General features: G+C 41.4%; 1 protein-coding gene across 10 annotated transcripts in view; it reads left to right on the top strand.

Annotated features, from left to right (window-relative positions):
* Nucleotides 1–26,736, top strand: part of FRYL (FRY like transcription coactivator) — a 323,785-nt gene that overhangs the window by 117,035 nt on the left and 180,014 nt on the right. For all 10 annotated transcript variants that reach the window (XM_059721714.1, XM_059721716.1, XM_059721717.1 and 7 more), the window contains one exon: nt 21,900–22,099. In XM_059721714.1, coding sequence (XP_059577697.1) covers nt 21,900–22,099 — 200 coding nt within the window. The remainder of the gene's footprint in view (nt 1–21,899; nt 22,100–26,736) is intronic.

Here is a 26,736-nt window from a genome sequence, read left to right as displayed (position 1 = left end):
GCATTTACTGGTTCACCTACAAATAATCTCTGCTACTTGAGAAACAAGAGTAAGAAGCCACTTGAAATAGATTGTGTAGACTATTAAAACACGAAAATAAATATTTGGAGTTGTATTTGCAGTTATGTCTGCCTTTTAGTGAGGTTTGGGTAGACCAAGGGTGGGCAAAATGTGGCCTGCGGGCTAGATGCGGCCCGCCAGGTCATTCCATCTGACCCGCGGGACCCCTAAAAAATTTAGAAAATTAATATTTATCTGTCCCTAGCTGCCTGTAATGCTGCAATGGCTTGCCAAAACTCAGTAAGCAGCCTCTGCCCAAAATAATTGCCTGCCCCTGGGGTAGACCCATAGACTGGTCTGGATTTAAATTTGTAAGCACCAGGGTCATGGCTAGAGACCCAAATTCTAACCATGTCATGGAATCAAAATCTCAGTTTGCTTCTAGCCCTGATAAATTTACAAAGAAAAATTTAATAGCATTAATTGGGTGTAACTTATTCTGAGATGTGTGACTTTGCTAAAGCATCACTCTAGCCAGTAGGAAAGCTATCTTATCCCAAACTGGAGATAAAGTGTTGCTCAGGGTTGGGGTGTGGACAGAAGTGGATCCAGAGTTTTATAAAGGCGGGGCAGCGTGTGGAAGCAGTGATCAGTGCTGCAGGGGTAGCTGCATCTCCTGCTCCCAGCCTCCTCCCCACTCCTTCACTGAGGTGGGCAGACTATGCCACAGCAGCAGAAGTGGGGCCTTTAACCCCTCAAAGCAAGTAAAAATCCCTTCTCTTCACCCTCTCCTCTTCCCCCTCCCCTCCCTTCTCCCTGTTCAGAGGTATATCTGCCCCTCCCTTCTCACTTTTCCCCCTACTCCCACCTGCTGTTCCCAACCTGCTTCAGCTTCCCTCTCTTCGTGCCCATTCCCAGGCTGGTGGGGAACAACTAGAGGGACCAGTCAGGGAAGGGGAACCTGCCCACCTACTGCCACTGTACTGTGCTGAGCCCAGCTCTCATGCAGCCCAGCTGGAATGGGATGGGAGTTCCCTTTGTCCCTGGAGCAGTGGCTGGTGGGAAAGGGAGTAATGAGAGGGGTGGGGCCAGAGCCAGGGAGGAGAAGGGATTTTCTGCTGAGCAAAAGGGGAAAGTGTGCGTGTGTGGGGGGGAATTCTTACCTTCTTTGGGAACTTTTAGAAGTCCCTGGCTGCTGCTTCTGCAGCATACTCAGAAAAGCGGGGTGATAGGAGTGGGGGTGCAGCTAGACCAATGCACCCTATCTGGATCCATCCCTGGGTGTGGATACCTTGTTTCTGCAGTGTTTGCTTACTCTTCATGGAGCTCAGCTCCTCTCCTTTACTTTTTGGCTGCAGAGATTTGTTGGGGTGAAAAGATGAAAATATGAATGCTTCTCTTACAAGTAGCCACTCATGGCACCAAATACTTACAAAACAAAATCTCATTCTCATTTGATTATGTAAATACTAATAGGATTTTTGCAGATCATCCTCTTCTTTTTTATGGCTTGATCAGCAATGAAAGAGTTACCAACTTTGACTTTTCATATTATCAACTGAATTAACACACCCTTTGAGATGGAAAGAGAATTCAGCATCTTTCAGAATGCTTGAAAAAAGAGCTCAACCTATATTTTACTTACTATGTTTGGTACAATTTTGAACGCTTTTATCAAGACCACACAGCTATTCCAGAGATAAATCCAGAGAGTGGGGGAAAGGTGCTGAGTTGTCTTGCCAACATATTAAGACCTATGTAAAACTACTGAACTAAGAAAATTTTGACTACTTTGGAAGACAACTTCAATATTATGACAATATAAACATGGACTCTTCACTATGAAAAAAATTAAAATAATTTTATACTGGTATTTACTTCTACTTTTTAAAAAACTAGTTTGCCACTGTTACTTCACCCCAGTGATGCAAGTGGTAACATGCTCCATCATGGGGTTAGTTGGGGGGTTTTTTACACCTTATAAAGGTGACACCTTATACTAGTTTCCTCAAATCAAGTAAAAGTTTAAGCTAACTAGTAAAAGTTTAAGCTAGTATTACTTCCTGTGCATCACTAATGTAGCATCAGTCATTGTTGTTAGACATAGATGAATATGAAATAGAGAGATAACCTTTTTAGGTAATATTAATGCTTTTCTTATATATGGGTAAAATAGATAATCTGTTTTAGTTGTTTTTGTAAATGTATCATGAAAAGAATACAAACTTTATTTCTGTGTATGTACTTTTCCTGTCAATAGCTTTGAGAGGGTGTTAGTGTAAAATCTATGAGCCTTGCTATTTGTTTAAGTTACAATATTTATCAGTATGCACAGCTGTTACAGCTTAATGTTTTGGAGGATATTACGACGTCTGGATATGTACTTCTACTATATGTTTTGTTGCTGAAGTCAAGTAACAATAGCAGAGGTTGCCTGTTTTATTTGCTGCTTGACAATAGTCCAGGTTAAATCTTGGCAAGAAACCCATTGCAAAAGGAGTAGCTGGATAAAAGGTTTCAACTTGGTTGGCAAATTTTCTATCTCCAAGAAACCCATAGTGTTAATTACAAAGGTGTTGTCCAGCTAAATTGCATGCATTTAAATACCACATGCTGAGACATCCATTTTAGTTGTGCTAATGGTGAAGCAGAAGTTGCCAAATTACATTTGTAGCCTGAAAGATTCTAGAAAATAATTCTGATATCTTTCCAAGCTAGAAGGATTTTTGTTTTCGAAATAGCTTTTTCTTCATTAAAGCTGTTTACATAAGGAGGTTGTATGATGTGCATTGGCAGTTGATCCAGGAAGTTAATTATATCAAACAGTACAATTTTAATGGCTTGGCACTTAACAGCCAGGATTTCCTGATGTCACGCCATAATCAGGAATTACTGGGCAGGGCTCAGTGCATTTTGGTTCTAGAAGTTTATTCCTTTAACATTTTCAAGTGAGCCTTCCTGCTTCAACATTTCACTTTCCAAACATGTGTGTGTACTTTGTTCTTCGGTCTTTCACTCCAGCTCTCCAGTGTTGGTAGTCACACATTTCTCCATCTTCATTTGAGATTACTCTGCACTCGTGTATTTACTTTTTTCAATACTTGAGACAAAGATACCGATACCCTGTAAGTCACAAATCATTTATATAAAAACTTGCCGCCTAAAACTATTCAGGCACAGGGAAACTGCATGCTGCAGAAAACGCCGCGCTGCCCGGGTCACACTTCCCCTGTGTGCATGGGAGCAGCTTGGGCAGCACACAGGGTTGTGCCCCTTGCTGCTGCCCCTGCCTGCAGGGAAAGTGTGGCCCGGGCAACAGGGAGCTCGGAGCGGCAGGCAGCTTTCTGCGCCCCCTGCTGTGCCCTGCCACGCCGGTTTCCACATGCTGCTCTATGGAAGTGGTGGGGAGTGCAGCACAGCGGGGAGCATCACTGGTATCTGCTGCCTCCCCAGAACCTGGGGCCCAGGCCCAGGCCTGGGCAGGGAGACAGCAGCTGTTTGCAGCCTCCTGGCTGCAGCTGGCCCAGGCTCTGGGCAGCCTGGGCTATCAGCAGCTACCCAGAACCTAGGCCAGCTTCAGCCTCCATGCCCTGTCCCCAGCTGTCTCCCGGTCCCAGGCTCTGGGAAGGCAGCAGGTGCCAGCACTGTGCCTGTTGGGGCAGGGAGGCAGCAGCTGTTTGCAGCTTCCTGGCTGCAGCCAGCCCAGGCTCTGGGGTAGCTGCTGCCAGCCGTGGTGCCCAGGCTGCTTGCAGCAGGGCTTGTAGCCTCCCAGCTGCCTGCTGGGAACAGCCTTGGCTCCCGGCTGGCGGCAGCTACCCAGAGCCAGCTGCAGCTGGGAGGCTGCAAACAGCTGCTGTCTGCCCACCCCAGCCCCAACACGTGCTGGGGAAAGTGGCCTTGCGTGCCATAGTCAGCACGCGTGCTGGGGGTTGCCGACCGCTGGCTGGTACTTCTTTCGTATTTTTCTGGATGATTTCTGAATTTAGTGTTTGTAAGTTAGACAAACTGACAGCCAGTTATCCAGTTGAATCTCAGTTCTGTAAAGGAAAAAGTTGAGATTTATTAGTCTAACCTATTAATCATTTTACTTTCTATTTCAAGTGGATCACTTTCTTTTCTGTTTTTCTGAATCTAAATGAAAGTCTTGTCAAAGGGTAGCTCTTACATTTATGTTTTGAAACTTAATAATGTCTTTGTTTTCCACATTCCAGGAGACTATTCAGAGGGCTTTTTGAACTCTGCTGCTCCCCAGCCTAAGAAAATAGGTTTGGAGGAACTATTGTAACTTAGATTGTCAAACACTAGCAGGGCCAGTTTGATTTAATTAGTTAAATTTCTAACCCAGTTTTTGTTTCCCTCAGTATCAGGTACCTAGCTAGGTATGAGGGGTATTAACATGTTCTTCCTGGTGTGTCTTTGGGGTTTGGGTTGGAACTAATAATAGATTGCTCTTTAGGAGCTACCCACTCTCTAGGTGCCACTTCTGTGGGCACCAAGAATGTTTAAAAAAAAAAAAAAAAAAGACATGGAGCTGGAAATCTATTATTGCTAGGTTAGGGGTGTCCTCTCTTTCTTTTGTGTTCCCCTGGAGGCGAATTTAAAAAACAAATTGGAGAGTAAGAAGATGTCAGGAAATCTCAAGAAAAGACTCCTTCAGAGAGCTGCTAAGAACTTCTGTCTCTGTGCTTAGGACCAGAGGCTTACCATACATGGCAATAATTTTCATTTTGGATTTAGCTGCAAGAGGTAATGTATTTTAAGACTTCCATAGTCTGAAAGAGATTGGTTGGTGGCAAATTCAGAGATGATAGCTTAGAATTTCCTCTAAATCTTATATGGGTAGAGGCTAAAGTTGTAATTTTAAATAAGAGGTTTATATTAATTTTTATTGGTCCAAATGAAAATAAAAAACCACTAATTTTAAAGAATGCACGTAATAAAATGTCTTTATTATTTAATGAATCCTGAGTTTTCCTATTTTTTCCTTTTGATTTATTAGAAGCAAGTGTAGTGTGGACCTGCCTACAGGGATTAAATTAATTTACTTCACTTTTGGGATATGAGAAAAAAGGATATATACTCCTGGCTTAAATAAATTAAAACAAAATGCATAAGGTTGTGTCAGGATACTCATTTTTCAGAGAGGAAACGGAACAAGATATGGGAAATGGAGAGAAGAGAAATGAGGGACTAAGTTGGAGAGACACTCATACTTGAGAAAGTAAAAGTAGATATTTGATAGTTTCATTCTTCCTCTTGTATAAAGACATGTTCTATGATAAAATAGTAGAATATGCAGTATTTTGAGGGAAACCTAGGTGACTATAATTGTGTCGGCATAATATCAGACTCCAAAATATATTAGCCAAGGTACTTTTTCTTTTACCATAACATCCTCAAGATCTCTCTCATTAGGAAGTTTTAATCTTGTTCACCAGCTACTCCATGTACTTTCATCTAAATAGTGTCATGGCAGTACACTGATAAAGCAATCATTATTTTTCTCTGTATTTAGCTACATCTTATTGCTGGTCATGGAATTAATACACCTATATAAAGCTCTTAAAATGGATTGCTAGTTTGAAGTTATTTGTGCTTATGTGCCACTTAAACACATTGTAGCTAATTCAGACCTCAAAATACAAAATCTAGTACTCATGCAATTGATTACATTCTCTGAAATTGTTTATACACTGTAAATTTGAATTTCTTTCATCCAAAGATCTGAGAGGCCTTTTATACATAAATACTCTCATCTCCATTTTACAAATGGGCAAACTGAAGTATAGTGTTAATGATTTATCTCATAAAAATGTGAGGTGTAATAAATGAATGTAAAATTTAAATAAAACCTACAAGCTACTGTTATTTACTCCTCTTGATCAAGTCATTGTCAGTAGGACAGCGAGGAACAGAACTGTGTAGTCTTGGCTCCTAGTCATGTGGTGTATTATTCAGATGGTTTACCTATTAAGTGACAGTTCTGCATCTGTATATTTCTTACTTCACATCCTGACAAACATGATGATTGGCTTTGTTAATTAAATGTTCCAAACATAATTTGTTACAAGCTGCTAACTGCAGAGAAATCAGTCCTTTTAACATTGAGACACATGCATAAAATGCTGCAAATTCCTTTGAAAATGGTACATGACATAGCAGTCAAGTAATTTTGTAGCAGGAATAGGTATGAGAAATGTACGAGATAATACAAATTTTCCTGATTACTTGTATTCTAAACTGTTTAAACCCTGTAATTTCAACTGTATATTTGTTTTTTCTTCAAATAGTACTGATCACTACTGTTGTTTAGATGCATGTAATGCTTTACTTGGATATTCCTTTACCAGATATTTACAAATACATATATAAACATTTAGGCAGAGCCATTAAATATTATAGCTTAGTGCAGAAGTGTCAAAATTCTTTGGTCCCTTGGCTTCCAGCGGGCCACAGCTGCTTGAACTCCTGTTTCAGTGTGGTTAATGTAGGGACTTAATGAAACGGTAGTTGCACCCCTTCCCCTCCCACCATTTTCCCCTGCCACTGATTTTCATTGTGAGGGGTAACCAAGAACTCTGATTTTGGTTGATGTTGGGGGGGGAGGTTGGTATGGGGAGGAGAGAGACAGTCAAGCAGTGTCAACTCCCTGGGTTTTGGAACCACACAGAAACAGCTGAAACTGTCAGCCACAGTGACAAATCCCATAGGCCAAATCCAGTCTATGGAGTTGGATGGTCCGCTCTGCAAGAAGCCACAGCTAGATGACCCACCTTTAGAGGCTGGATCCAGCCTACAGGCCATATATGTTTGATGTTCTTGGCCTAGTTGAATTGAAAGCCAGATCCAGGTACATAAGCCTATCAGAAATGCTAAAGAAAAGGGCAATTTATGGCATAGCTACCACATTTACAGTACTTAAAGATATAGCTATTATAGCATTAAGCATTTTTTTCAAAACAGGACAAAATCAAGCATGTAGCTGTCAAACTACTGTTTTGAGAAAATAACCTAAATTTTATTCTAAAAAGTTGTTTAAGCATTTATTTAAAAAAAAAAAAGAATTTTAGTGAATTTATTTATTTGTTTTTCTCTTGTCAGAATCTATTGATTATTTTGTTTTCTTTTCCTAACTGAAGAAAAGCATTTGCAGGCACAGCTGTTTTATGGGGAGTGTTTCCTTCGGGTTTTAAAATAAAACAGAAAAATGAGCAGCCTTTGGTGTACCTCCTGGTTTGGGAGCATGCCACTGCAATGCAGCCACATCAATGTTGAAGCACCTCAGGCAGAGGGCATGACAAGGATGTATTTGCAACGGAAAGCCTCTATTTAAAAAATATTTCAAAGTGCAGCTGTATTTTGAAGTGGTTCAGAAGTTGTCTACCTCTACCCTGAGGGGCTAATGTGGGCCCTGTCCCAAAAAGATAATTAGTCTAAAAGAATGATCCTGTGGAAGCTTTAATAAAACTCTAAACTTGTAGGTACAGGAAGTAAATATGGAACTGAGCAATACTAGTGATTCATATAGAACTTGTGTTTATTACCGTTTAAACTAGTAGGGTATTCTTGAGTCTGAAAAAAGGAAATAAATGGTTATGTATAATAGATTCTGGAGAACTGGTTATAAATAACTAAATGGTTAGAAACCTAAAAGAAAAATATTATAGTTCCTGAGAGAAAAAGAAATCTTAATCTCTGAATTTGCTAAATTCTAAAATATTAAGTTCACTGACATGTGGCCAGCCTGATAGGGCCAAGATCTTACCCAAATATTTAGAAACAAAAGTCCTGAAAGAGAAGATTATGTGACACCTAAAGGTGGGACCTCTACTCAAATCCAAATTTAGGGTAACAGCTAAGGATAATTTGCCCTTTTTATTACCCAATTCAGGGCTGTCCAACTGGTGGTCGACAGGCCACATGTGGCCTACAAATGGCAAACGTGGCTTTTGGGCTCCTACTTGGCTACCACTGGCCCTATTACTTGGGCTGCAGAAGCAGCTGGAGTCTTAGGGTTCCTCTTGGCTTCTGCTGTATGCTTCTGCCCCTGGGAGTGGAGCAGTGTGGTGTGGTGCTGGGGGAGCCAGGAGCACCTGTACAGTGTAGTGCCACAGGTGAGCATACAGGAAGGCGAGGCGGGTGCCATGCCACTCATGGGAGCACTTACCCACTCACCTGGTGCAGCATGGTTGGGGAATGCCAGCCCTCATGTGCATGCATGGGGCTTGCAGCCTGGGGGGCCCATGGTCCCTACTAGTGTTGCTCCTATGGTGTGTGGTCACTGAGTCATATGGACCCCAGCCACTTCAAAGTTGCACAGTTCTGAGTAAATTGATAATACAGAGTGGACTTAATGCTAATGTGGAAATAAAATCTCTTATTTTATCATTTTGCAGTTAGACTAGTTACAACCAGTTTGGAACTGCCCTCCAGTTCTTCACTTCCTTGTTACTATATCATGTACTAACCTTTATCATAGTTCTATAAATCTCTTGCCTATGATATTGCTGTTCTCGTTACCAGTACCTCAAATTGTATTTCCTTTAACCTGGTGGTGGGTGGCCAGCATTTTGTCAGGTGTGGCACAAAATTAAGTCCCATGTCCTCCCTGAGTCACGCCAATCTCATTCCTCTGCCTGATCTGCTGCTCTGCTTTTTCCTCCCTGCCCTATCAGCTGCTGTGTTGCCTGCTTTCTCATTGATCTGCTGTGTGCCACGTACACAGGCTGCCAGTGCTACTTGTGGTACACATGCTGTTGGTTAAGTACCTCCTACTTTAACCTAACTGCACAACATGGCTTTATAGGTGTAGATTAAGAAAGACTAGGCCAAATGATCTAAAGCTTACTGAAGTCTATCCTGGGCAGGCATTTTATTGGTTTTATTCTGTAATACACATTTTATGCTGTGATAGTATCTAAAGGGTATAGGCATGGGTACATTTGAAGCCATTTAAATAAAAAGAGGAGCAATTCTTTCTGTGAACCAGAGCTGTCCAGCTGTCCCACAAGGTGCTGACATGCAACCCAGAGGCTTCAGTCTAGCTGCCATTCCACTCACTGCTCTTACAGCAGTGGCAGCCAGGGTCTGTGAGCTTCTTCTTCCTACTCTGGCTTTGGGTTCTTGGCCCTGCTCCTGGGGGCATGTGGTTTACTGGGAATGGCCGAGGGTGCTGGTCTGCATGCACTGTGCACTCAGAAAAGGAGCAAGCAATGCTGCCTTTGCTATGGACTACCTATGCAATGTGTATGGCCAGCAGGGGGCTGAGGGTGTGGGTGCTGAATGTGTGGTTGTGGGGAGCAGGCTTGCCTGCATGGTGGTTGGGGGTGGGAATGGGAGGAGCTAGGCTGTGCACATGGAGGGGTCAGCTTGCAGAGGGTGGCCCCTGGAGTGTGCAGCCTCCATGTCTATGTCCATGCTGTGTGCGGACTGCAGTTGCACAAAAGTTGGACAGCTCAGTTAAATGTGCTCAAGCCAGGACCAATATAAATGTAGCAGAACAGCTGCAACTGTAACACTTCCATCCAAGGATAAAGTTGAAGCACTTTTGCTACCTTTGTATTGTTCCTCGTTTGTCTACACATTACTGTTAGAATGTAACCATTGCTATACACACCAGTCAATATTGGGGACATGTGCTGCTGGTCTCCTTTTAAAAACAATAAGGTAAGTGCCTTAATGGTAGTTGTTGCAAAACAAAACTTAGTCCCTATGTTAGGAGGGCAGAGAGCATATATATTATTAACTTTTTAAAACAAATAAAACTAGTTTCAACAAAATAGAATTAAAAATATTATATCTTAACTTTGGATACAAGCAAGCGACTACTTTGATGACTAAACAGGTTTAACAATTGGTCCATATTTCAGCTCCAAAGTATTGGAAGTAGAATTCTGAGTCTCAGTAAGAATAAACTGCATGGGCAAATTTTTAATTGAAAAAAGTGTTTTGTGTTGGTAAGTTTTTTCAATTCCCTCTCTCAAAAATTTTGGAAGGAAATTCCACAGGTTAAATTCATACACTGCCTGAAACTGCGCAGTTTCTTTCCACAGGCCTCTGTGAAGAAGAGTAAATTTGCCTCAAGTCAAGTATTATACATAAAAATATACAAAACAACAGTTTCCCTAAATGGATTTGTTTTATATTTCTGTGTGCTTGCTTGGTCAAAAGGACTGAGTGGGTATAGACTTGGATCCAGCAAAGTACTGAGCACATGTTTTATTAAAGCATCTAAGTAATTCAGTTGAAATAAACTAATCATGAACTCAAAACTCATACTGAGCTGTGGCCATATGTACAGGTGGATTTGTGAATCTGCACATTAGAGGGTATCATGTTTCATTTTGTTCCTCGACCCTTAAACTTTTATCAGGGCCTTTTGATCACTTTATATTGTAAAGGTGTTTGCTATCTTTTTCATATACAACAATTTGGCTTCAAGTTCAATATACAGTGGTCCTGTATCACCATTTAGTGGAATGTGAAAGGCAAGGATTTTTGGGGGTGATATCTTTTATCGGACTGACTGTATGGCTGGCATTCTTCACGAGGTCTAAGGAGGGAAGGATACAAAACAATAATTAAAAACAGCAGGTAGATCTGTGAAATTGGAGGGGAGAAATTCCCAGGGGTAGCAACGGAACAATTAGCAGAAGTCAAACAGATAACAGCGTGCCATCGAGTCAGTATCTGTGTTCAGTCTTTGGTTCCTAGTGTCCAGACAGTTTATGATTTTTTGCTTCCAAACTTGCCTTTTAAAGGTGTTTGGTAGATTTCCCTTGAGCACAAGTATCATGAGATCAGAAAGGGAATGGTTGTTCTGTGAAAAATGTGCTCCTAATGACATTTGTGTTCTTTATATATTTTTCTCTGAGAGTTCAGTCTGGTGTATAGCTGCTGTTTAGTTTCACCCACGTAGTTACCATGAGGGCATTTGGTGCGTTGGATTAGATATCACATTTTGGGAAATGCATATGTAGGATCCATGGATTCTGATGTGTTCATTGGGGGATGGGTATTGATTGTTGTAGCAATGGAGATGCATTGACAAGTTAAGTATCTCTTGTTAAAGCAAAGCTGTGTCCCATTTGATGTCTGTTGGGCAGTGGGGAGTTTGCTTCTGATGGTGAGTTGGGCAAGGTTAGGGGGTTGATTAACAGCCAGGAGTGGAGGAGCTGGGAATATTTGTCTCAAGATCTGATCTGTGTGCAGTATAGGCTGTAACTGATGATTCCTTTATATTTAACCTAATGGCATTTTGTCTGTGTAATTATGTTTATATATTGTTTTACAGTTCCCTGAAATTATCCAAACAATTCAGTGTCCCTAGCAACCAAAATGGTGGGTTTTTTTTTTTACAGATATTTCCTTCTGCTCTACAGGGACACTTGCTTAAAGATTTCCCACATAGTAGCAGCTCACAATGTGAGAGCATGAAAACAGAATAAACAAACAGTGTATTGTTTAAAATGAATAATGTTCAGTGTGTTCAAGGGATGATGAATGAAGTATTTTGTTTTTGAACTATTATGAGTGATATGGTTTTTAGTTCTAGATTTCATAATGTAATACTTTAAACACATTTGGTATCTGATCATAGCATTTATTTACTTAAAAAATATCATTGGAATTTTAAATGTAGTATTCTCTTTGAGATTCTGTATTTGTGGCATTTATAGGTAGAAAAAAATGCAGATATTATTGATGGAGCTTTTATGAATGTAGTAGTGAAGGTTTAATCTTTTCTAGGACAAGAAATGTTCTTTTCTAGTTGGACAAAGAGCAATCTTCTTGGAAAAGGAACAAAATTACTTCATGCTTAGAAACAAAATTGTAGCCAATATTTTGTTTATTTTTCTCTAGCATGTTGCAGACTTTGTAAACTTTCTCTATTCAATATTTTAATATGGCTCAGATAAGTGCATGCAGTTTTCAGGTATGGTTTTAGAAGAACTAAAGAGAGCAGAATTATTAATCTTTGCAGTAAGATGCTTTTTAAATATGTAACTTAAAATCCACAGACTTTTTGGAACAAGATTGTATTGCAAATGCACATCTTCCCTTCATTAGTAAATAGACCCCCTGGCCTCCCTGGTGCGCCTCACTCCCAAGCCACAGCACCCCCCAGCCCTGGCAGTGTCTCTCACTCCTGACCTGCAGCCCATTGCTCCCCCCAGTCCTTTTGGAGGGGGCGCACAGCTCCCCCATCCTGATTGGGCCAGAGCACAGTGGTTCCAACTCACGTGGGCAGCAGCAGAGTGATTCTGGCCCCAGCACGGGCTAGAGGGAGGAGGAGGGGATGCCCGTGGCGCCCTCCACCCTGGGCAGCATCTCCTGGCTGCCCCACCCCTCTGGGCATGGGCACCAGCTGGGCCATGGAGCTCCCTGCCACCCCTGCAAGGGCCCCTCTGCCCCCTCCCCCTGCTGGAGGGTCAGGTGCCTCCCCCATGCCCTACAGCAGCCCCAGCACATAGACAGCTTCCCCCAGCAGTGACAGGCGGGTATATATAGACACAGACTCGGACAGTTCCCAAGCCCTGGCCCTCCAACCCCCACTCCGCATAGATTTACTTGGATCCAGCTGCCAAGGCTGCTCCCACCACCCTGCCTGGCTGCGTGCCAGCCATATGTTTGTGCATGCACACGTGTACATGGTGCCCCTGCCTCCAAACACCCTCTCCCTGCTCCCATCAGTGGAGCAGAGCAAAATCCCAGACATTTATTCAAAGTAAAAAAAAAAATAAAAAATCCCCAAACTGAGATGGGAGGACCCAAAAAAAGGATGCGTCTGGTAAAAACCCGGACATATGGTAACCCTACTTAAAAAATAGACCCCAGTCACTGCTCCTGTGGTATAGTCTGTCCACCTGAGGGCAGGGGTGGGGAAGCATGGTCATAAATGGTAATGTTCATGTTCTTTTGATAATAAAGTAATAATAAGAAGTTTTAAATAATCAAGACCAGGAAGTAGAGATGAAGATGTCTTCCTGCTTTTCCTCCTCTTAATTATTTTAAACTTCTTATTTAGTACTTTGCTGTTTATAAGTAGAACTAGACCGTTACCATTTTTGACATAGAGGCCAGTAATATGAGCCATTAACATTGTTGTAAATTATGGGGTCAGTAGTAGTGAGTGCATAATTGAATTTGGATTGAGACTTAATGTACTTTTACACTTTAATGACTAAATTTAATGACTGGGTCAATTATGCCAACACATTTTAGAAAACAGTTGCATTTGCCATGTAATTTTTAGAGAAAAATATTTTACTGCGTTCTGAAGACAAATATTTACAAATACTCTGTTCTGAAATACTCTTTTTTTTCACATTTGTGTTCCCCAAAATAAATAACAACAGTTCCTATGAACTTGTCCTGTTGTCTTTGTGTAATAAAGATATTTGGTGGATCCAGGAAATTGTGAAGGGGTTGTGTGGGAGTAGTGACTAGTGCAGCAGGGATGCAGTCGCCCAGTCAGGCAGTCTGTACCACAGGAGCAGCAACTGGGGTCTTTTTAAAAATCCCTCAGTCTTCCCTTCCTCCTCCTTTCTCCTCCATGCAAAGCAGTATATCCTTCCATGTCCCTCTATTCCCCCACTCCCCTGCCTGATGCTGCCATTGTCCCCAGGTGACCCTGTGGCATCATCAGCTGAAAGGGTTGTTTGGCTGCACCACTGCCTCCTCTCTGGATCCATACCTGAGGGTATTGGGTGTGTTATTAATGTTTTTATGTTTTGTCACATAGGTCTTTGAAGGCTCTAATTTTATCCATCTTTGTCTTCCTGTGAGATGTGAAGAGTGCCAATTGTGCAGCTCGTATTAAATACTTGCATTGCTTGACCCTAGGGAGAATCCTTCCATGGTCCTGGAAGAAACAGTACCTTCATGCCCAGAAGACTTGTGGCTGTAGACATTCGAGTCACAAAGGTGAACTTTCAAGAAGAAGTTGCTGTTTGAAAACTCCCTAACTTTTTACTTTCTCTAGTGATACTCACTGATAACTCAGGGTGGACTGGAGTGCTTATCTAGATCACAGGCAGACAAGGTTCCTTGGGTGAATTCGATATCTTTTATTAGACCAACCCAAACCCCTGTATCTAGATCACTGCACTTTTTAAGCTTTGTAGACTCTACTGGAGATGAAGTTCCACATCTTATAGATTCATAGATGTTATTAGGGTCGGAAGGGACCTCAGTACATCATCGAGTCCGACCCCCTGCATAGGCAGGAAAGAGTGCTGGGTCTAGATGACCCCAGCTACATGCATATCCAATCTCCTCTTGAAGACCCCCAGGGTAGGGGAGAGCACCGTCTCCCTTGGGAGCCTGTTCCAGACCTTGGCCACTCGAACTGTGAAGAAGTTCTTCCTAATGTCCAGTCTAAATCTGCTCTCTGCTAGCTTGTGGCCATTATTTCTTGTAACCCCTGGGGGCGCCTTGGTGAGTAAAACCTCACCAATTCCCTTCTGTGCCCCCGTGATGAACTTATAGGCAGCCACAAGGTCGCCTCTCAACCTTCTCTTGCGGAGGCTGAAAAGGTCCAGGTTCTTTAGTCTCTCCTCGTAGGGCTTGGCCTGCAGGCCCTTAACCATATGAGTGGCCCTTCTCTGGACCCTCTCCAGGTTATCCGCATCCCTCTTGAAGTGCGGTGCCCAGAATTGCACGCAGTACTCCAACTGCGGTCTGACCAGCACCCGATAGAGGGGAAGTATCACCTCCTTGGACCTATTCGTCATGTATCTGCTGATGCACGATAAAGTGCCGTTAGCTTTTTTGATGGCTTCGTCACACTGCCGACTCATGTTCATCTTGGAGTCCACTAGGACTCCAAGATCCCTTTCCACTTCCGTGCCACCAAGCAGGTCATTTCCTAGGCAGTAGGTATGCTGGACATTTTTCCTTCCTAGGTGCAGCACTTTGCATTTCTCCTTGTTGAATTACATTCTCTTGTTTTCTGCCCACTTGTCCAACCTATCCAGGTCTGCTTGCAGTTGTTCCCTGCCCTCCGGCTTGTCCACTTCTCCCCACAGTTTTGTGTCATCTGCAGACTTGGACAGAATACACTTCACTCCCTTGTCCAAGTCGCTGATGAAGACATTGAAGAGTATCGGTCCAAGGACCGAGCCCTGCGGGACCCCACTGCACCCACCCTTCCAGGTCGAGATCGACCCATCCACCACGACTCTCTGGGTGCGACGCTCTAGCCAATTTGCCACCCACCGGACTGTGTAGTCGTCCAAGTCACAGCCTCTTAACTTGTTCACCAGTATGGGGTGGGATACCATATCGAAGGCCTTCCTGAAGTCTAAGTATACGACATCCACCCCTACTCCTGTGTCCAGGCGTTTTGTAACATGGTCATAAAAAGAGACTAGATTAGTCAGGCACAATCTGCCTGCTATGAACCCGTGCTGTTTTCCCCTCAGCATAATTTGTCCTGCCGGGCTCTCGCAAATGTGAGCCTTGATAATTTTTTCAAAGACTTTGCCAAGGATGGAGGTGAGACTGACTGGCCTATAGTTGCCCGGGTGCTCCTTCCTCCCCTTCTTGAAAATGGGGACCACATTGGCCCTTTTCCAGTCCTCTGGGGCCTGGCCCGTGAGCCACGAGCGTTCAAATATTCCCGCCAGTGGCTCTGCAATGATGTCGGCCAGTGCCTTCAGTACCCTCGGATGGAGCTCATCCGGGCCTGCCGACTTAAAGGCATCCAGTTCCTCCAGGTGACTCTGCACCATCTCAGGCTCTATGCATGGTAATCTGGCGTCTTGCTGCTGCCTCTCTACAATCCCGGTGAGAGACTTGTCTTGCCCCTCTCTTACGAACACTGAGGCAAAGAACTCGTTGAGGAGTTCAGCCTTGTCCCCCCTGTCCGTCACCAATTGCTTCTGCCCATTTAGTAGGGGTCCTATTCTTCCCTGGGTCTTCCTTTTACTCCCTATATATCTAAAAAAGCAATTTCTTGTTATCCTTTACTTGGGATGCCATCCTCAGCTCCATGGTAGCTTTGGCCTGTCTAACTGCCTCCCTACAAGCACGAGCAGAGGAGGTATACTCCTCTTTGGTGATCTCTCCCTGTTTCCACTTTTTATGTGCCCCCCTTTTTGGCCCGTAGGCTGCCAAAAGTGTGCTGAAGTTGTGGTTTATTTATTTGGTATGCAATGATTCTTTCCGTTCCTCAGTTTAAACCAGTCCAAATCCCAAGACATCACGATGCTGCATTGCGCTGATTACCAAGATGGAGCTTCATCAGAAAGTTGTATTTTTAAGGGAATGCAGCATCTATCATCAGATGACTCCAGTTGCTCCTCATCTGATGGAAGAACGCATCAAAATTTTCAGTTGATGGCATAAGGATTCCCACCAGCATCCTATCTTTCATTATCTATTTCTCAAATAAGGCAGGGCCTAGATAAAGCTTTGCCACCAGAGAGTGTCTAGATACAAGTCAATGGAAGGTAGAAACGAGTTTTACTTCCATGCTACAATCAAGATTTTGTCCTTGTAGCCTCTATAATCATTTAAAATGTCAGGAAGAACCACAATGTCAGTGATAACCTTGGCCTGAGTTTTTTTGCAGTTTAGGTTATATTCTATTGAACTGATAATTGGTATCCCAAGTCTGGTTTCCTAGTACTTGAGCTCTCTTGTCTCCAACCTGAAATGAAAATTTCTACTCTACTAAGTGTCTGAGTCTCAAGTTCATGGAGGACCAGTCCATTGAGAGCTCTTAAATAGAACAGACAAGGATGACTGACATCCTTAAACAAATGATGATTGATTCCAGGGAGGTCACAACATGGGATGTAGAGCACTAGACATGCCTTGTACATATACTCCCTTTTTAAAGCATATCCTACTTGCCACTGTCAGAGACAGGATATTGGACTAGGTGGATCTAACCTAGTATGGCACTTCTTATGTCTGTAGTCATTGCTCATCTTCTAGGAAGGAGTGGTCAGTTAGAAAAAGGAGAAATACTTGAGAGTAACTAGTTACTTAATGTACTGTATTTTATTCTGTACAACATTTGCTTTCTCTCCCAAAATCAGCCCACCCCAAACTAGGGTGCATGTATTACGCAAGGAAGCTCATTTTCCGCCTCTTGCTTTGATTTATATTCCACAGTGCAGCAGCTGTTGCATTATTATTTGGGGATCTTAGGGCATCATTTGGCTTAATGCGTCATTGTTCTTTACTCTTGATGTTAACAGTAGTCCTTTTTAATGGTCTTGATGTTCCACTAATCACCCTTTTGTAGGACAGCTGATGATGCCACAGATCAGCTGGGGACAATGGCAGTTGCGTTGTCTTTAGGATTTTGAAAAGAACCAAAGAATTTTCAAGCCTGCGAAATAGAAGAGACCAAGCACAGCTAGCGAAAGTGTCCAGGTTCCCTCCCCCATGGACTGACCTGCTGGGCTGTGGCATGCCCATACATGCACACGGGCACTCAGCCTGCCACCCCAGCCTCGGATCGATTTCAAGAGGCTCCGAGATCTACCGGTGGATCAAGATCCATTGGTTGGTGACCACTGATTTAGGAGTTTCTATGCTTGGAGAGTACTGTAAAGAGCAAGAGTTGGAAGTCCAAGAGGCATTCTTCTACCCTCCAGTTGTTATGTGATTGAGAAAAACTTTGCAGGTGGATTTTGGAGAGAACTATGGTCAACAGCAGGAGAATTCAGCAGAGTTCCACAAACAAAGTAGTTAATAAAAGAAACTTAAAGGAGCTGGGACAAGTTTATGGAGGGGAGAGGTTGACAGCAAGGGAAGTTCTGGCTCTCTGGCAAGAGGGTGTGATGTGTAGAGTTGTTTGCTGTCTCCAGGTTGCAGAACTTGAGTGGAGGGTGTTCTGGTTTTTCACATTTCCAGGCTTTACTGGTTACCACACCACCCACAGGGGTTTTGCATGTATGTGTGTATGTATGTGTGCACACGCACGCACACATGTGTGCGTGTATGTTATATTTATTTTATAGACTATATATAATTGTACCTCTAAGTCTGTTATGTGACCACTGTGGTTCACTTGACAGACCAAAAACACACTTTAACAGTTAAGCTGTTTTAGTCTTGTTACACAGTTTGCACTTCACACCAATCATTATTCTAGTGCTTTCACTTGTGGTTGTCGTATTCATTGTCATTGTTGTTATCATCACCTTTGTCCTCCTCCTAGTTCTCTTCAGAGGGCTTGCCTCTGAAAAATCTATGCCAGTCAATTCCCCACATGCAGTCTGCCATCTCTTTCCTGTCATCCTCTTCTGTCTTCCTGTAGTACTAGTACATTTCACTCAGCCCCATTTTAATACAGTCCTCGATTGTGAGGTCTGAGAGAAGAATATACCACCAGGCTAGGTTAGTGCAACCCATCTGAATAATATTTAGTGTCTATTGTGCTCAGACCCCCCCCCCCCCCCTCCCCCCGGTGCCAACTGTTTAAGTCATTGTGGATCAGTCACTACATTGAAAACATTTCAACTTCCTCTTCACACCCACAGCTGAGCAGCATCTTTCTTTTCCATCTCCAAACATTCCTGTTTCTTCACCAGCTTAAATGTCTAGCAAACACCACCAAACCATATGTAGATGAAAGGCTCTGTCACTGCCTCTCTTGGCCTGTCTCATGTAATTAGTGTGGCCTCACTCTCCATGAGGCAGAGCCAGACCAGGTGGCCCTGAGCCTCAGCTGTATATAACTGTTTGGAGGGTCTCAGTACTTGTTATAAGAACATTTGGTTGCAGTTGTGGGGTGTGCTAATTAGCATGTGGATCCTTTGTGGGGGGTAGCTGGAGTGTACACACATAGTGAGCAATGCTGAGCTGTGGGGTCACCATGGCTTGAAATACTGTTGACTCTGCTGGGGCCCAGCCCAATGAACTATCTGGTAAATCACAAGCCTTTGGCTTTGGACTAATATCATGCATAGTTTATGCTATGTAAAATGAGGTACAAAAGTGCTACTCAAAAGTGTATTTATAGAGTACCTGTGCTGAAACTTCCAGCAACTTGCAAAACATGTAAAATTCATCCATTCTGGATGAACTAAGTCTATAAATACTCATAGTAATTTGCCTATATGGAAATCACTATAGTATGTTTTTTTTTTTAAAGTCTGTTTTTTGGTCCTTTGGATTTTAGATTTGTTCCTCACTTCTACATGCTCAAGGAGGGTGCAGGGTCTGACAGTAAACTGGGGGAAGGAACTTCAGGGAGAAGAAATTGTGAGGGAGGGGAGGGCAAGGGGACCACCTAACCTCCAGCTGCTGTCTTTCCCTGCTGTAGCAGTGGGAGGGAGACAAATTCAAGACAAACCTCTGATAACAAATTTTATAATTTTTCCATATATAGAATCTAATTATTGGGGAGTCAACTTCAATTCAAGGAAGTCTTAAATTTGAGTAATGACAGTATCTTATGTTTGTGAAGAGGGTGAAAAACCTAGTAAGCAAATATGCTTCGAGCCTGTTATTGACACAGTTATTTAAAGGTTATTTTTTCCTCATTAGCAACTCTAAGTGCTTAAAAATAATATTTTTCCTTAGAATACTTTGAATATTTTTCCATTCAGCAAACCAACCTTATTTTTTCCTTTGTGTTTCTCAGTGCTGAATTTAACCATGGTTATTTTTGTTTATTTCCTTGTTTGTGCACTAGTAGAATTGATTATATAATTACAGTTCTAAGAATAGTTGTTGAAGACCAAGCACATGGTGCACTCACTTTTGTGTGCAAGTGTTTTTTAATTATGGTTCTTAAAGCTTTTTAAAAATATATTTCTAGTGAGAGAGGTAAATGGTTAGAAGTAGTAATATGTATATGTGTAAAATCTTGAATTTACCAATGAGATTGCAAATGACATTAATTAGCAATGTTGTCCTGGACACTAGCCCAGTATGAAATGAACTGATGTAGCCAATTCATTTCACACACAGCCACACAAAAAAGTTATTGGATGAATAGTATAATAGAACACCAAATTTATCTAGTAAGTGCCTACAAGTAAAACTGTAGGTTTTAAGAGCTTGGGAAGCAGCAGGTGGCAGGGGAGAGTTTATGAAAATACCTTCCTTTTTTTGGGAGGGGGGAGGGAGGTTGAGTGGGATAGTAATACTATAAATGATGATCCAGCACAAAAGGAAATACAGCGAATGTTAATTTTAGTAAGGCTGTAACACAATTTCAATTGATGCTTTTATATGGAAAATAAAAACAATTGTCTTACATAAAAATGAAATAAAGTAAAATTGGTGAGAAGGTACTCAGAGAAGTTACTGTTCAAACTGAAAAGAGGATATTGGGGAGGTTACCAAAAGTCTGGTCCCAATAAAAATTTGTATCTTCACTATAGCTTAGAAGCATATTATTATAAACTCATATGCAGATGATATAAGGGTAAAAGAATTATTTAGTAACTTGCTCTCAGATATTCAAAAAAATTAGAGTTTAATAAAATCAGCAAACTGGGCTATAATACTAAACAAATAGATTAAATAAAGACTTATCTAAATATATAGGAATACATAATTAAATGTAAAAATATAGACTGAGAAAATCCTGCGTATGCAGTAATTGTAGAAAATGAGTCCTTGTTATCAGCACAACTTTGCTGCCCCCCAAAAAGTTCTACTTCTGTTACTGAATATCCTTGTAGTCATTGAAAACTAGTTGGGTTTATTGTGTGCAAAACAGGAATGTGGTGACCAATGTTGATTAATAATAATCAGTACAGTAAAAGCAGTGTTAACCAGCATTTAAGTAACTGGAATTTCTGGCCAGACTAGAGGGGTGGGGGTGGAAGCACGCATGTGGTGGGGAAAGCTCGCTGCCACCACCACCCTGCTCTGCTGCCGCTCACCGTGCCCCCTGGCCCCTGCTCTTTGTCCAGCCAAAAACCCCCTGCCCTTAGGTAACCAGATTTTTATATAAACGGCACCCCCCTTCCCCATTCATGCCAGATTACAAAGCTTTTATTGTACTAGTAATTCCTGTTTTTCAATACTGTGCTTAGTGTTAGATATCATATATAAAACCCATCTGATTTTGCATTTGAGGGGAGAGAAAGAAAAGTTTGGTTAAATTGTACTCTGAGTCGTGAACATGGCATATTTGGTTTAGAGAATGAAAAACAGACTCTATAAAGGTTATAGAGGAATGTAATACTGACAGATGAAAGTGATGGGTTTATGTTATAATAGGGAAGATTACTTTTATTAAGTAAACTTGCTTGGTGATGGCAAGCTGTTGAGTGAGAATGGAATTGGAGTTACTATAGGTATCTGAGGTCATACTTGGGAGTATGGACAGTCAGATCACAGCAAGTTAAAAGTAGGCAGGGTCTTGCCATTGAGCAGGTGCACTGTGGTAAATTTCTATTTCCCTCCTCTTCCTTTGTAGTAAACTAGGGCAATCACATGGTTGTATTCTCCATCATGCTTTCAGGCACTGCAGTTTGATAGGTCTTTGGTATCAGAAGGTGACTTAAGAAACTTCAAATGAGGCAGTGTCTGCTGCATTCAAGGGAAATGGACTACATTGCCTTTCATGGTTGGCTTTTTAATCAAATAATGTTAGGACTTTTAGTCACTTCCAAGATGGACAACACAACTCTAACTCAGCTCAGCAGTTAAAGACCCTAAATTTCATTATTGGTCTCCTGAGCCACCCAGTGCAGTAACCGTCATTATTCCAAATACCCTATTAAAATGGTTTTGTATTTCATCGATAACAAAAACCAGAAGTTGTATTGTCCTTGTTTCTTAGAGGGTAAGAGTTGATGGTTTTCTGTATCTAGTTTGCAGGCATGTGCACATATGCATGGGTATGGTGTGGTATGCTTTAAAAACCTCAGTGCTTTATTGCTTTATTATTAATTTTGTTTTTGTTTATTCTTCTGTAGCCTCAGCACCAGCCAGCAGTGTAAATAAACGCAGAATATCTCCCAGCATCACTTCCACCTGGGAAAAGAGGAGTGTCATCATGTCTAACATTACTATTGATCCAGATGTCAAACCTGGCGAATATGTCATCAAGAGCCTCTTTGCTGAGTTTGCTGTTCAAGCTGAAAAGAAAATTGAAGTTGTAATGGCTGAACCCTTGGTGAGTCATTTTTCATAGTCGCTACTAAACTGATCGTGCTTTTTTAAAATATAAAAAATCATTGTTTATTGTTTTGTGAAAAATGCTGATGAATATAAAATTGGTGTTGAATTTTCAAAAACATTATTTGGGATATAGGAGTGAACAGTTCTCTACAAACAGGATTGTGCTTCACTAAGTTTCACCAGAACTGTTACTGATGATCCATAAACAAAACCTTTTTAGAGCTCTGAATTCTTGTAAAAGTGAAAATTAAAGTCAAAGCAGTCAAAAGGAGACTTATGTTCATTTTTTCTTTCCGAATTGCTTTAGAAGAATGTTTTGAAGATGTGTTTTCAAGGTGACTTGTTACTTTGTGTAGAGTGGTGCTAACAGTTGAAGGAGTAGATTGCCAATGTGTATATTGTAAATGCAAAAACCTACTGGAGATCAAAGTCTGTCAGGTATTATTAATGTTTATTTGCTTGAAAACTGGTGATACAGTAGGTCTCTGTTGGCAGCTCAGTGACTTCTCTTCCAAAAATTGAACAGGAGATGCAAAGTGCACCCAGTCTTTCACCTTGCAGTGTCTCTGAGCATGACTTACAATGGGGTAGTTCATATGTCCACAGATAGGTGGATTTAATGGTGAGCTGTAGTCAACTTAGTTATGGTAGGCTCCCATATGATGATGATATCTTTAATGTTATCTTTGTTCATCATCATCAGCTTTCTCATTTCTCTGTTGCCTCTTCTTTATTGTCCTAATACCCTATTTACCTGATCCAAGATGACTTTAAATTTAAGATGTCTTCTCAATAATTAAGTTCTGTACATGCTCTGCCCTTAACCCCACCCCTCCCCCACCTGCAGCCACTTATATGCAGTGGCCCTGGCTCCAGCCAGGGCACAGAGCACATGGTGCCTCTAGCTCCAGCCAGGCAGTGGCAGCCCCAGCCCAGACCCTGGATCATCGTTGGAGACAGAGCCACAGTAGCTTCATGGTCTCCCCCCACCCTACCCCTGGATTATACACCGGGCAGTCTTTCCAGTACTTTCCCCTGCCAGCCTACACTGCACTTTTCCCCCATGCTGAATTTCATTTGAAAAAAAACTGAACTGTTTTTGTTGATGCTTTCCTTGACAAAAATACAGCTGAGGTAGAAACTCAGCATGCATAATTTCTACCTGAATAGTAAAATTTTGCCAAAGTTTTATAAGTAATTAAGAGGGTTTTATGATTGTAATTAATGATAAATATAGATAATCTTCGTTATAAGCAGTCTTGCCAATTCATTTACAAAAAAAAAATGTAGAAAACTGACACCATAAACATTTTTCTGAAGTAAAAATAATCTAAAGGTTGATGGGGGCCTGAGCAAATGTTTCCCGTATTATAAGATCCTTTTAATCCCTATTATTGAATGAATATTATTTCAGTTCTAATGTCATCAGTATTTGTGAGTTTGTTAGGATACCACAATGATGTGCATGATAAAAAATGTACTAGAAACTGGTGAAAGACAGCAGAAAAATTAAGAAGACATTGACTTATAAGAAAATTACTTTGTGTTTTTGAGGTATCAAGAGAGGAGGTAGCATTGTAATCTGAGGCGAGGTTTGAAAGACTGTATGGAAGAAGTGTATGAAGAAATGTCATTCTTGGAGAAGCATAATAGTGTTGCATGAAATATGTCTCCATATTTTGACAATGTATGTGTGTATAAAAATAAACATATAATTTCCTCACTTACATCCATGCAAAAGGGAGTTACGTGATTTAGATCAAGTGCCAGTGAAGCACAGAAGAAAGGTAGGGGGAGGCACACTCAGATGGGCTCAGAGTTTGACAATTATTTATTTATTATCACAGTTATAAAATAAAGTTGTATCTGCAGTATAATGTCAGAGAGAAGTGTCTGGGTCCTCATTCCTGGTCTTTGTGAATTTGTTTTTGAGCCTGATCCCATTAGGTGCTTGAGTACCTTCCATTTCATTCCATTTCAGTACATCATTGAATCCAACCTTAATTTCGTAGACATAGTAGTTTTATGTTGTTCAACAGCAGTTACTTCTTGCTCATTACTTTTCTTTTCTAAACCTTCTGTTTTTTCCCTAGTCAGGAAAGACGATGTTAGCTATAATAGCTTCTCAATCTACAAAAGGGAAGATTCTGATAAGGGAAGCTGAAGTGCTGGAAATCATATCTCAGGAGGCAGCAAAGGAACTTTATGTTCAGTTTGTCTTCTGCTCAAAAGTGGTACCATATTGAGCTACAGTGAAGCTTAAAAATATTTTAGGGAATTGTAAGGATTTCTTAGGACCAACTCTGTTTAGGATAGAGCTAGACAAGCTTTTGAATGCAAGACATTCTTCATTAGGCCTCGTAGAGTTGCTGTATTTATAGCTCTTTATGGAACTTCCTTTTAACGCTGACTAAGTTGTTAAATTCAATAAATCCATGATTGCCTCCTTTTGAATAATTTTTTTCATATACTTTTTAAATTTTAAGATAAACTTCCTACAAGCATACGTCAGTATGCATCCATTCCCTTTCCAGATGTGTGTAAGATGGGTGGAGTCCACTGCTCAGGTCACTCACTCTCTCCTTGCAAACTCCACAGCTCAAGTTTTAATCCTGTTACAGGTGTTGCTCAGCTAAAAACTGCAGCCAGCTTGGAAGTGGCTGTCATGGGGTTAAATTGAGTTGTGGAGCTTGGAGAGAGTGTGTAATGTATGCATTTGGGAGCATTCAGCCATGGTGAGCCTAAGCTGTGTTAGGGAAGACTGGAAAAATCTTTCTTCATTCTGCCATTCCAAAACGAGGTGCAGGTCTTATTGGGAAGGGAATTGCCGGAGGTATGTGGCATGCAAGAAAATACAGTAATACATCTAAAACTTTAAATTCCCATTCTCTGTGAAGGATAGTATTTGCCAATCATCTACAATTTAATCCATATGGAGGCCTACTCAGAGATGATAGTTTTTACCCTGCAGTACAGAGAATATAGAGAGAGACTGGGTGAATGCTTGCTTCTGACAGATACTTCTGATTAAGAAAAATACGGTCTTGAATGTATGAGGTACATATGCTAATCCATTGGGATCCAAATTGGCTACAACATCACAAAGAATTACCATTCTTTCTGATCTCTCTCTCCAGGTAGTACAGTAATTGTTTTAATTGCAAAGATTGATCTTCTTTTCAGCTTTCTGTGATGCTTGAGCCTATTTAATTTCAGTAGAAGGTGAGGGTGTTAGGACCAGGTACAAAAGTAAATTAATTGCCTAAAGGTGAAGGTAGGCCTCTAGTAGGATTTGCATGCCTGGCAAGTTAAGCATATGAGGTTAGGTGAGTCATTTGGAAGATCATTTCCCTTAAAGCTGCAGAGAGAAAAATGGGAGAACAGAATCCTCAAGATTTAATTTTCCTACCTTCTTTGAATTCTTCTTGTGAAAACTTGTCTTCTGGCAAATGTATATTTTTGCTGGCCACGAGTTAGAGTAGGCAGTGATAGGAGGTAAACTTGGAAAAAGGCATATTTTTATTAGCAAATTGTGCAGAATGTTTGTTTGGACTCTAATAAATTATATTTCCATTATAAATATGATGCTTGCTTATTGGATCAACCCAAAATTTTATAAAATCACTCAAGTAATCAGAAAAGGCGGTTCTCCCCACCCCACCTTCCCACGCATACACCTTTAGTTGTCTTAAGAATGAATTAGGTAATTTAACTCTATACTCATGGTCTGGTCCAGTACCAATCAGTTGCAGTACTTTTATACTTCTCATCTGTGTGGTAGGCATAAGGTAAATATGCACTGAGAATCTACGTGAAACCAGCTGCCTGGTAATCCCATGCCCCTGTCTGGTTCTGGTTACCCTTCAGTACTTTTGCTCCTCACCAGTCAGAGCAGAAAGGATTGTTCCTCTCCTATGAATGTGATTGGCTTCTGAACTCTTTTTTCCATCTTCTTATGAAGCGTTGAGATGTTGGCTGCAGCTAAGATGGGGCGGAGGGGGTGTTCACTGAGGTATGTTGATGGTCCTTCTGGTATCTCAGTTGTTCCTGGTTAGAGGGTCTTGCTCTTCCTCTCAGGGTCATACAGATCACAAAATTTGGGGTCAGGAAGAAATGTTCATATAATTCAGATTGGCAGTGCTTGTAGTCCTTTTCCACATGGTCCTTTTCTTTGGCTCGTAGCATATAGTTAACCAGCTTTTTGTTTGTTGCTGCAATGGCAGCACCCTCATCTTCCCTGTGTTTACCTACAGGATATATATAGTGATGCACCTGTTTTGAATGCTATGCATTTAATTGTATGTGAAAGTTTTTTTGAAGCAGCAATTTTGAAAGTTCTGTGAGTAAATGGTTACCTGCAAATGCAAGGCACTGGAGTCAGTGGCTGAAGAGGCTTCTTTTAGTCCTGTCTTGCTATATTTTTAAGGTCTGTTTTACATAGGCCTATTTCGGACTATTTTATCCTCTTACATTCTTTCATATCTGCTTTTGTTTACTTTGGCAGTAATCTAATTACATCCTACTCTTGAAACATGGAGAATACATGTAGTCAGAAAAACCTCTTATTTTCAGAGTGTTTGTTTATTTTTAACCATAACCATATGTAAAACAGAAGTGTCCTGTGGTATGAAG

The sequence above is a fragment of the Alligator mississippiensis genome, chromosome 2 (assembly GCF_030867095.1).
Source record: "Alligator mississippiensis isolate rAllMis1 chromosome 2, rAllMis1, whole genome shotgun sequence".
Lineage (NCBI taxonomy): Eukaryota > Metazoa > Chordata > Crocodylia > Alligatoridae > Alligator > Alligator mississippiensis.
The sequence above is the reverse complement of the archived record's forward strand: the minus strand, read 5'-3'. Positions and strand labels throughout refer to the sequence as shown.